General features: G+C 47.8%; 1 protein-coding gene across 10 annotated transcripts in view; it reads right to left on the minus strand.

Annotated features, from left to right (window-relative positions):
• Nucleotides 1–11461, minus strand: part of Ikzf1 (IKAROS family zinc finger 1) — a 100436-nt gene extending 88975 nt beyond the window's left edge. For 7 of the 10 annotated variants that reach the window (XM_045135470.1, XM_045135469.1, XM_045135466.1 and 4 more), the window contains exon 1: nucleotides 11307–11370. In XM_045135470.1, the coding sequence (XP_044991405.1) occupies nucleotides 11307–11364 (58 nt within the window). In that variant the 5' untranslated portion in view covers nucleotides 11365–11370. Of the gene's footprint in view, nucleotides 1–6576; nucleotides 6640–9914; nucleotides 10062–11306 lie in introns of those variants that run through there. The other 3 variants (XM_045135464.1, XM_045135463.1, XM_045135465.1) reach the window with 3 other exon arrangements.
• Between the last annotated feature and the right edge of the window lie 734 nt (nucleotides 11462–12195).

The raw sequence follows: 12195 nt of genomic DNA on the forward strand, positions 1-12195 counted from the left end.
TGACAAAACAGGTTGAGAGAACATAAAAACTTGAGAGCACTCTTATTCCTGATTCTTTTCATTTAAAAAAAATTAGCTGCCAATCTACACGTTTTCATGACTACTCTCCGGAGCTTTGCTGGAGCAAATAACAATGGAAACAAGGTTTAAAAGAAATGCAGGGATCCAATTTGGTGTTCGCCCACCCCTCCCCCACAGTCAACTGCTGCTGCAGAAAACTTCTGCAGCGGGCTCTGCTGGGAACCTTCTCCAGGCAAACCACTCCAAGGTGCAGCTCTGACCTCACAGCCCCCCGAACCCCGCCATTGAGCAGGAACTGATATGAGAAAGGAGAAGGGTCAAAGAGAAGTAAGGAAGTGTTGGGGGGAAAAGCAAGCAGGTGATAGAAGGGAGCCAGATTGTATCTGAAAATGCCATAAATTAAATAATCAAATAAATAAAATGAGAAAAAAGCGAAAGAAGTTAAAAAAACAACAAAATCCAACAAAACTGAAGCCCACTCTGTCTGAAAGCTTTCTGAATAAAGAGGCACAACTGGCTGAGTGTTTCACAGGAACGTCTAAGACAAAACGACAGACGGCTGGGAGATGGTTCAGGGGTTGGAGGCACTTGCTTGCAAAGCCTTCTAGTCCAGGGTTTGAGTCCTCAGTACCCACGTACTCCCAGATGCAAAAAGTGGCACATGCCTGATGTTCATTCACAGGTATGGAAGGCCCTATGTGCACAAGCCTGTGTGTGCGCACACACAAATGTGCACACACAAATAACTAAACAAATGAAATATTTTGATAACTATTTATATATTTGAGAGAGGCAGTTAGAGAGATAGATAGAGATAGATAGAGAGAGAGAGAGAGAGAGAGAGAGAAAGAGAATGGGTATGCCAGGGTTTCTAGCCACTGCAAATGAACTCCATACACATGCACCACCTTGCGCATCTGGCTTTTCGTGAGTACTGGGGCACTGAACTGGGGTCCTTAAGCTTTGTAGGCAGGTGCCTTAACTGCTGAACCATCTGTCCAGTCCAAAGTATTTTAAAGAAAAGATGATGGATCCAGGCACGGTGGTTCAGGTGGGTAATCACCGTACTCAGCAGGTTGAGGTAGGAGGATCCACATGAGTTCAAGGCCAGCCTGGGGTACAGAATAAGGCCCTGCCTTAAGATAAATAAAATGAAGAGAAGAAAGAAAAAGGAAGGAAGGAAAGAAAGAAAGAGAAAAAAGGAAGGATAGAGGGAGGAAGGGAAAGAAAAGAAAATAACACAGACTGTAGATGTTGTAGGAGAAAGACTGTTTTAAAAATAGAGAATGTGGAATTAGAGATAATCTCTGAGCTATGGCAACAGACCCAAGGTGGATGTCGAACAGCCCATGAGTAACCTCACATGGCAATCATTCTGTTGTCTCTGCTCTCATCTATTGTAGGTAAACTCTATTTGCATAATGAAGACAAGCTTCCTGCCTACACCACTGAAGGCCAGCAGCCATGGAGAGATCAGTCACCATCAACTCGCTCCCTGTGCTCTGTGCGCTGTGTTCTGTGTACGGGTTATTCTGCTTTGGACCAGTAACACCGGCTACTCCTGAGGTGGCTTCCTTAAGCACTCCATCACTTAAGTAGAAAATCTAAGTTTAGAAACATTTTCTTCTTCCTTCTTAATGATTTTTGAAAACCTTCATGGATGGCTTGGAGTGGAGAAAGAAAAAAAGAACTGCAAGGAAAAGTGGATCTCCATCTTTAAATGTATAGCAACTGCTCTCAAAATACTGACTCACACAGATAACCCCCAAAGTGCTGATGATTTGTAATTGTTATAAAAAGTCATAAGAACTTTCCTATTCTGGGTTCTGATTTCTAGCTTCTAAAAAGAGATAAATACAAAACTATAATATTAACTTTTTTGTTAATATGGCAAGAAAATGTCACAATCCATCATCATGTCTTGGCTTTTAGTGGTGAAGTAAATAACTAAATTCTATCCAATGGACATTTGAAAACCCCAAGCTAAGCCAATGTAGTAGAAACAAGAATGTGCATACCCATAATAATAAGAAAACAGCACACCTGTGGGGCTGGTGAGATGGCTCAGTGGTTAAAGGCACTTGCAAAGCTTGGCAGCCTGAGTTCAGTTCCCAGCACCTCCATGAAGCTGGACATGAAATGGAGCCTCCTTCTGCCATTCCAGTGCCAGTGGCAAGGGGTGGTAACCTCAAGCTCTGGAACTGGCGAATCTGACTTTCCTTTGCAGTCTGGTAGCTTACAGAGGCAAGAGGGCCTGACTCAAACAAGGCGGAACACAGGTGTCTTAAGGCTGACCTCTGACCTCCACATGCACAAGGTGGCCCTCAGCCTATCCACATGCACCCTCCCCCAAACACACATAGACACACACACACACGCATGCATGCATAAATTTAAAATAAAAATACATCTGTGATACTGAAGTTTCTACAGGCTATTCCACTTCAATTAAAAGGGCTGTGTAGCTTATTTGGCAAAAACTATATTTAACTTCTCACCAAAGAAGTCAGACCATGAAGCTCTTCATGAACTTGTTTTGTCTGTCATGTACAGACGTAACACTGTGGAATATGAAAAGGCACTATTAGTTGATTTGCCCACTGGAGACACTGCAGAGTTTCTTCATCCTAGGTGCCACAAAAACTGATTTACTTTCAGTTGTTTCTACCTTCTGGCTGGTGGTGAGACAAAACTATATAATTGTGTATAGAAATAGGCAAAAAATGTTCCAGATCAAATATGTTACTGGATTCATTCTTACATATATTTATCTCTTATTCTTTGTAATATAAAAGGTTACTTTGGGGCTGGAGAGATGGCTTAGTGGTTAAGTGCTTACCTGTGAAGCCTAAGGACCATGTGAGCCAGATGCACAAGGAGGTGCACACATCTGGAATTCGTTTGTAGTGGCTGGAGGCCATGGTGCACCCATTCTCTCTCTCTTTCTCTCTCCCCCTCTCTCTGTCTGTTGCTCTCAGATAAATATATAAAAATGAATAATTTTTTTTAAAAGGTTACTTTGGCCCAACCTAAACATAGTAAGAAGTATTTAGTCTTTGTCCCTGGAGTGGAAACTACAAGTGTCATGCTTATTACTGCCCTGTTATTGCTACATGGACGAAGTGGCCACTTTCCCTAAAGTGCTAGCATTATGTTCTTCTATATTTTTCTAAAACTTTATTTACTTATTTTATTAGAGAGTGAGAGAATGGGTGCACAGGGGCCTTCAAACACATGTACTACCTTGTGCATCTGGCTTACGTAGGTCCTGGGGAATTGAACCTAGGTCCTTTGGCTTCGCAGGCAAATGCCTTAAGTACTAAGTCATCTCTCCAACCCTTAATTTTTTTTTTTATTTATTTGACTTATTTGAGAGAGAGAAAGAGGCAGACACAGAGAGAAAAAAAATGGGAGAAACTTGTTTACTTTCTTTCTTTCTTTAATTAATTAATTAATTTGAAAGAGAGAGAAAAAGAAGCAAACAGAGAGAATGGGTACGCCAGGGCCTCTAGCCACTGCACAGAAATTCTAGACATGTAGGTACTGGGGAATTGAGCCTGGGTCCTTAGGCTTCCCAGGCAAGTGTCTTAACCTCTAAGCCTTCTCTCCAACACCCCCTTAGTGCTATTTCTAACACACACAAAATCATCAACTGTCATTTGAAATGACATCACTTTTTCATAAAGCTATTAAAATATCAATCTTTGTTCTCATTTTATATTTACACTAACATTATGTATAATATAGATTCAAAAATCAAGTCCACCAGGTATGGTGATGCACACCTTTAATCCCAGCACTTGGAAGGCAGTGGTAGGAGGATTGCCATGAGTTTGAGGCCGCCCTGAGACTTCGTAGTGAATTCCAGGTCAGGCTGGGCTATAGCAAGACCCTACCTCGAAAAACCAATAAAGAAACAAAACATCAAGTCCCCTGAATCCTAGTTAGTCTTTATGGGCTTTAGCACTTTGGAAAGTTACCTTGCTCACGGGGACTTCCAGAAGCTCTGCCTTAGCTGACATCACAACAAGCTGTGTCAAAGGGAATGTCAGTTATCTAATGACCATGGTGGGCAACAAACCAACAATGGCCAGAAACAATACCACTTGGCCATGTGCATTGGCTTTTCAACTGGGTCATTAGTAAGAAAGGTCTAGGTGTTTATTTTATTCTGTGATGGGGTGCTCAGCAGGGGCATCCTTCGACACAGACCTGCCAGCATCCTCAAGATGCCCAACTCACCATGCCCCACTAACAAGCACTCTGTGGACTGGATATGTGCCTTTCACCTTCAGCCTACAAGGTCCTCATGCAAACATGGGGTGCAGGGGTCACCAGTTAAACTCCACAGAACCTTACAGTTTCCTTGTTTGTGTAACTACAAAAATCAGCTTGTCTGTATTATCAAAAAATGTTTGAGGGCTGGAGAGATGGCTTAGCAGTTAAGCGCTTGCCTGTGAAGCCTAAGGACCCCGGTTCGAGGCTCGGTTCCCCAGGTCCCACGTTAGCCAGATGCACAAGGGGGCGCACGCGTCTGGAGTTCGTTTGCAGTGGCTGGAGGCCCTGGCGTGCCCATTCTCTCTCTTTCCCTCTATCTGTCTTTCTCTCTGTGTCTGTCGCTCTCAAATAAATAAATAAATAAAAATTAAAAAAAAATGTTTGAACCCACCGGAGAGCCACAGGAAAGCTCCCTTACACAGCCTGGTCAGACTCTTCTGTAGCCCTCAGGTGCACTGGAAATGATTTATTTCAGTGTTTTAAGTGCTCATTTTTCCCAAATTTCATTTCTTTTACTAAAGTAAAAAAATTAATTTGGTCAAACATATGTCAACTTGTGGTAAAGTGAGTACACACTGGTAGTGAAAAAGAACTAGAAAATTCCTTTTTTTTTTTTTTTTTTTACAATGGTAACTAACCACCTTAACTTTAAGGACCTGAGCTAATTAGCAGCTGGTTTTCATTTAATGAAGTGGGATACACAATTTATCAATGTGTTTTTACAATGAATATCTTTCAATATCACTTTAATTTTCTACTCTACACAAAACTAAGCACAAACAAGGAAGAAAAGGTCACTTTTTCAGGCTAAAAGTGGGGCTCACACTAGGGGGCCAATGGCTTTGTTTAGTTTCCATTAAAAAGCATTGGAGCACATATCAGAGTGCCTCAGAGGTAAACTTACAAAAGGTCAATTCCTCATTTTCATGTCTCCTAAAGATGCTAAATTAAGCATTTTCCCCATTAGGTCCAAGGAAGTATTTTGTAGAATTTTATTTGCTCCAAATTTGCCAGTGAAAATGTGATTTAATATTTTTTTTTTTTGAAACACATTAAGTTGTATTCACAGAGCTCCTAGCTTTGGCAAAAGATTCCCATACTAGCTATGGTTCATTTCCCAACAGATGGAAAGGAACAGAAAATTATACAAAGTGTAGACTTTAGTATGTAATCTCAAAAATGAACCACAAAAATCTATCTGAATGCACAGGAGTCTTTCAGAAACTCTTAGCTTCATCGTTGTTTTAGTAGTCTAGTTAAAACCCCACACAACAGAAGAAAGAAGGAAGAGAGCGAGAGAAAGGGAAGAAAGAAAGACAGACGACGTCAGGCTCCCTCCAGACAACCTTGTCTGTCACACCACCCTTCCACCCATTATCTTAGACATTTGGTGTGAAAATGGCGGCAGGAGTCAGATTTGCTAGAGGGGTGAAGTGCTTGCTGAAGAAAATTGAATCATCACACGTGAACGAGAAAATATGAAGAAAGCTCTTTTGCTGTAATTAGGGCTCATTTTAGGCAATTTGTTAAGTAGTGGCCCTGTGCCACAAGCCATCCAAGGTGGAGCACGGGCTGACCTGAGGGAAGAACTCACAGAGGGGCCTGATGATGCTTTCAATCACTACAAGACAGGGAGCCGAGCAGAGGTACCAGGGAGGTGCTGGGGCACAGGCCACCCACCAAAAGCCCCAGCAGAGAAGACAGAAAAGAGCTCTGGCAAGCATAGCTAGAAGCCAGGCCACGTGGTACTCACCAACACACTTGAGCCTCCCCAAGGCCAAGCAAGGGCCTTGTCTCCCAGTCAAATCCAGACTTGGGCTGAGCCCCCTAGGGGACCACCTGGGAGGTGCCTGGGCCCTGAGCTCCTTCCTCTTCGCCTGCAGAAGTCCTCAAAGGTCCCACCACTGCCTTCACACTCCACCCGGAGCAGAGAAAGGTGGAACTAGCTGCCAAATATGCAAAGGAGGAGGGAAGCTGGTTTTCTCTCAGGAAAACACACACAGGAAGGGAGCCTGTGCTTCCTGTCCTAACCAAAACCAGTTCAGAAATTATTCCGAGGTCTGATTTTGTCAGGCTTGTGGTGGAAAGGGGTATTCTTTTAGTCAACAGGAATGGTGAGTACCCCAAAGAGAAGGCATGGTCTTGGGAGGAAAGAAGCAGGGCCGGATCTCCAAAGGAGCAACCAACGTGCTCCACACCTGAAATGCGGAGTTTCGGGTACTTTTAAGTTTGTCACCACGTGGCTGGCTGAAGAAACCCTGGCACCCACTTATTTACCACAGTTAGGCAGGAGGAGAAAATGGCAAATGAAATCATCTGCCAGTTGTCCTTGTCACTGTCTCCGGGGTTCTTCTCAGGAACAGCCCCCCAGAGGTAGACACCCACTTTTCCACTTAGATTTGCAAATCATGTTTTGTTGGCTGTTACATTTCACTTGTGACATGCAGAACTTCACCTTAAATGTCTCACGCCTTAAAACATTTGTTATATTATCACCAGACAGGAGAGAACAAAAGCTATCAATGGGATGGCACTGCAAACCTGAGAGCAGAGGCATATGTTTCAGCAAATGGAAAAAATCAACATGAGGAACGGGGCCATTTCTTAAATTTGAAAACGTACAAGGAAGCCATCGTCTCCATGAAAGACACCAGCATGGGCAGTTACTCAGCACCGTAGTGGAAACAGTTTTGTCACTGTGGCTATCGTTTGGTTGTGTGTGTGTGTGTGTGTGTGTGTGTGTGTGTGCCCTAAGATCCTAATAAAAGCCAGTTTCTACATAGTTCCTCATGTGAATTTTAGGAATGTGTCTATGTGAGTAGTTTTAATGTGGATCCTCTTGACACTCAACATTTCTAAGGTCTAGATTAGGAATCTACATGTGCAAAATGCTCACGATGTGAAATGTATTTGTGGTTCTTTTGCATGCTCTGAGGACAGGTTACATGCTGCATTCACATCGCGTGCCTTTCCCTGTAAGATGGAATGCTTACACAGTGCAGGTATGAAATCCAGGAGCACTGAGAGCTCTGCTAAGACAGGAGCACACGTACAGGGACAGCAGAAAGTACAGCATGGAGCAAGACCAACAAGGTCCCCAAATGCTGGTTACTCTTAAAAACAGACAGCAAAAGTCAGTGGTTTTAAAGAACCCAGCAGGCTCTGAATTCGCTTCCTGAGAGCTGGATTCACTCACGCCCATCTTCTTTAGCAAGAACCAATTCATGGAATAATAGTGAAATTGTAAAGATTAGAGGGGGAAGACAACACTATTCATTCTATCCTTGATGAGTCTTGGCTAACTGCAGTTAGCACACAGGAATATGCCAAATTAGGCAAACACTCAGCAAACTAACATCACCTCTGCTTAAACTCATCAGGATACAGAAAACCACTGCTCTACTACGAAAGTAAAACTGAAGTGAAAATGAATAAAGAGGACGGTTTATCATTAATGTGAGTTGTAGTTGATCTTAAAACTTCTACTGCTACCTTCATACCTTTCCTGCCCTTGCTCTGTGTGTGACGTTCATGTGCCCAAGCAAAGATGTACACACACACATGTGACTTATTTCTTCCAGCAACATAAATAATCTGGAAATATGTGTGTGTGTGTGATCCTCTCAAATTTCAACATTTTTGTTGACATCTAGACAGACAGTGTGCTCCTACATTAACTAGACCTGAAACATATGCCTAACCAAGGAGGAGCTTTCCTGAGCCAGAGAGATGCTGCTCCTACATGTAGTCTCTGGTGAAAGAGAAAACACAGTGGCCTCCACAGCACGGGGATTTAGATCCCCTGGAAATAAATTCAGTGATCTCAATGTCTCATCAATGGAAGCACAGTAAGGACCCGCACACTTCGCCTTCCATCGGGGAGACTGCGCCCAAACTTCTCAAAAGTCATACACCCCACCCCACCCCATACCTCTAGGGCAGCACCTGTGCCTGGTGAAATCACAGTTGTGGGCTGGCTATGGCTATGCTGCTCCGGAACTTGGGAGATGTAGTTTTCCAACACTGGCACTCTCATTAAAACATTGATGAATTAAACAAATACTGTGGAATTTCTAAACTCCAGCCCTCAACTGTCATCATGGAACAAAAGGGGAAGAAAACAAGACCACTGAATTCAATATGATATTTTGGTTATCAGCTTTGGTGGGTCATTAGTTTACCACATGTCAAAAAGGAATAAACATGTATGTTCAGAGGGAAATTTAAAATTAGACATGTTCTACCAAACCAAATTGTACAGTTGTAAGTGTTCCTTTGTCACTTCCAAGGACATGGCTACATCATTTCTTCACTGCGTTCTGTATGTTTCAGGATTCCAACCCAACGTAAGCAGATGAATGCTCCTGTCATGCATATGTGTCCCTGTTTAAAATTTAAGCTACACATGAAGTAACCTGATTTGTCACTAAAACAATTTGTACACATTTTAATATAAACAATACTTAAATTATAACTTTAAAACCTCACAGAAAAGGACCGGATTCAATTAATCTCATGAAACAAACATCTTTCAAACAAAGACAATCAAGTGGGGTCTGGCATTTTCTTAGATTTCACTCCTCCCCCTCAACTCATCACCAAATTGAAGCAATCCGTTATATGTATACTATTTTAGCTTTCATAGAAATTTAAATGCTTTTAAAGATTTTCATTGTTAATAAAATTTCCCCTTAACACACCTTGATTGAATTAGTTAAGGGATATTTGTTTAACTCTATTTCGGCTCTGGAAGTTTAAGACGAGGTACCTCAAAGATGAAATATGCTGCCTGCAGCAGGGAGGGAAATTTTTCGTGGGTAACTTAGGCAAAGCCACGCGTTAAAATTCATTTCGGGTGGGCTGTAGCCGGAGAGAAAATGGAAATTGCTTTAGAAAGCTGTTGAAGGTGGGCTTGGACTTTTTGGAATCAGTACACTTTGGGGTCACGAAATGTCATCTCTGTGCCTTCAGATTAGAAGGAAATAGTCATAAAGCCATGAGATTCCTTGGGAATCACCAATGAGGCTTGGCAATTGAAAGATACGTATCAAATAAAGTGTAATAAGTGTTGTCTACGATAATGTCGTGACCTGGGATCCCAACCTGCAACGAGCAAAAAAGTACAGTTTCCGATATCGGAATGACTCCTGCTTGGCACAAAGCAAGCTCAGATAGAGTTCATGGTATAAGCAACTAGCTCTCGCTTCCAAAGAAAAAATGAGGCTTTCCTCATGACTTTATAAAGACTCACTTCTGTGATCTCGCTATTCACGTCTCTGTAAATTTAAATATGACCGGGGGCTGGGACGACATCTTGTTCGTGGTCACAGCGGCTGCAGGAGAGGTGCTGGGGTGGGGGGCGGCCTGGCCCCGCACCACCTGCAGACGCAACCCGAAGGGCCAAGGTTTGGACCAAAGTCACAACTCTGGGTCCCCAGAAAGCAAAGGCTGACGCGAGCGACTCAGACTCCGACCGGGATTGCAAATATTGCCTTCTTACCTCTCCTTTCTTCCCTGCTCTTTTATTATTCATTTATTTATTTATTTCTTATTTCACTTCACCAGTCCCCCCCACCCCCACCCTCCCCTCAAGTTGTCCTTCTGAAAACACTCACGTGGATTTGTGCGCTGCGCTTTTGGGGGCCAAGGCTGATCCTGGGGCGCGAAGAGCAGCCGGGGAGCGGGGTTCCCTCCAGCCCGTTGTAGTGGCGAGAGGGGCTTTGGGTGTGTGTGTGGGGGGGCAGGGTTCTGTCCCCGCGGCCGTCCGGCCGTCCGTGCGGGCAGGGCCTGGGCGGGCGTGCGCCCGAGCGGGAGCCGCGGTGCGGGGCAGGTGCGGGCGCCGGGGCCGCGGGGCCGGAGCACTTGTTAGAGCGCCCTGCCAACTCGGCGGCGGGGCTCTCCTTCCCAGCCTGCTTTCACAATGACTTCCTGAAGTTGCTCGCTCGCATTGTTCCCCATTTCTCCGCCCCCCCTCCACTCCGCTCCACTCCACCCCCGCCGCCGCCGCCGCCGCGCGGTCCCCGAGCCTCCGGGCGGCTGCACCCCTGCGTCCGTCCGTCCGTCCGTCCGTCCGCGCGCACCTGCCGCTGCCGCCGCCGCCGCCGCCGCCGCCGCGGGGGGAAAGAAGTTGGCGGAGGAGGCGCCCGTCCCCCGGCCCCGTCCGCAGCCCTCCCCGGCGCCCGCGCTCGGCTGCGGGACGGCGAATCCGGCTGCGGACAGGGGCTACCGGCCCTTCCCCCGGCCCGACGCCCCCGCGGTCCGGAGATCCCCCGTTGGCCGGGGGCGCTCCACTCCGACCGTCGTGATTCCGGAGCCGGACGGGGCGCAGAGAAAGTTTGAGAGGGCGCGGGGGCCGGGCGGGCCGAGGCGGGGGCGGCGGGCACCCGGCCGATCCCTGCTGGCGCCGCCGCCCGCTGCAGCCCGCTCGCCGGCTCTCCCGCGCCCGGTCCGCTCCGCTCCGCGCGCCGCCGCCGCCGCCGCCCCCGCGCGCAGCGCGCCCGGCCCGCCCTCGCCTCCCCTCGCCCGCCGGCCGCCCGCCGCCCTCCAGGCTTCCTCGTTCCGGCGCCGCATCGCCGCCGAGCCTCCCCCGAGCGGGACGCGCTCGGCCCCGCCGGCCGGCCGGACACCCGCCCTGGCTGCGGCGGCGGCGGGACCCGAGCGCTCCACGGTGGCGGCGCGCGGAGACCCGGCGGCGGCCCGGGGGTCCCTGGGGCGCGGGCCGGGCAGGTCGGGCGCGGTGCCCACACGCTTGTCCCGCGGGGAGTCTGGAGGGGCTCGCGACACCGTCCAGCCGCACTTTCCCCCCTTGGTGTCCCGGAGCTCGGCTGGCCCGCCCAGTTCCAAGTCTTTGGAACTGCGGTGCCTTGGCTCGCGAGTTTGGGGCTCAGGCCCCAAGATACTAGTGCCAACCCTTGGGTGGGGGGTGGTGGTGGGGTGGGTGGGAAAAGTTGATCCTCTGCGAGCGAGGGGAAGGTGCAGTTCATTTTCCCAGACAACCAATGGAATACCTCTCGCGTCTCTTCCCTCCCACCTGCTCGTGGCAGAAGTTAGGATGGCGCCTTCCATCTTGGCCTATGTGCGCGCGCCAGCTTGGAAGGGGTCCGCTAGCCGCCGAGGCAGCAAAGCAATGCTGCACCCCTGCTCCGCAGCTCTTGGCACCACAAACCGCTCCCGGGTGTTTAAGACACAGAGTGCCGGCGGACCGCATCTCTGACGGCGCACCCCGCACCCCAGGCACTTTGCGAGGAGCCTCTCACTCTGATTAGCTGGGCCCCACCCCAGAGGGAGTTGGGCGAGGGTTAACCCTGAGCACAGAGGGGGAGTCTTGAATTCCGCAGATGTTGTTGGGTCCCCCGCGTGGTCCTCCTCCCCAGTAAAGCACAAAATAAAATAGAGGAGCGTCCCTGTGAGGAAGGCAGACAGCTATAGTGGTGGGAGCAAAGCTGCCTGCTTTTAGGGGTGAGGTGCACAGGGGGAAGGGGGGTACAGGCTTGCGGGGTAGCGAGAAGTGTGGCCAGGCACCGACAGAAGGTGTCTCTCCAGGGCAGGGGAAGGTGGCTGCAGATGCGGCACCCAGGGCAGTTCTGGTCTGGCTGAGGTGGTGGCTATGGTAGGATCCATGCACTTCAGTGACAGGCTTAGTCGCTGTTGTCCCTTGGAGAGCCCCATTCTAGCCTCCATGAATCCAAACAACAGCTGGGCAACCTTTTCCTGGACCACTTAGAAACATGGACTACTCAGTTTGTCCCAGATGTTTTCACAGCGCAGGGCTTGAGATAGGCGACTCACTCAGAGCCAGAGGCGAGACTTGCGAAAGACCAGCGCAGCCCAAACCTAGTCCTCCCCTTTAGTGATATGGGTGAGTTCTCGAGACGCCTGCTTCAGTTTCCTCGTGCA

This window comes from Jaculus jaculus, chromosome 16, assembly GCF_020740685.1.
Source record: "Jaculus jaculus isolate mJacJac1 chromosome 16, mJacJac1.mat.Y.cur, whole genome shotgun sequence".
NCBI classification, from domain to species: domain Eukaryota; kingdom Metazoa; phylum Chordata; class Mammalia; order Rodentia; family Dipodidae; genus Jaculus; species Jaculus jaculus.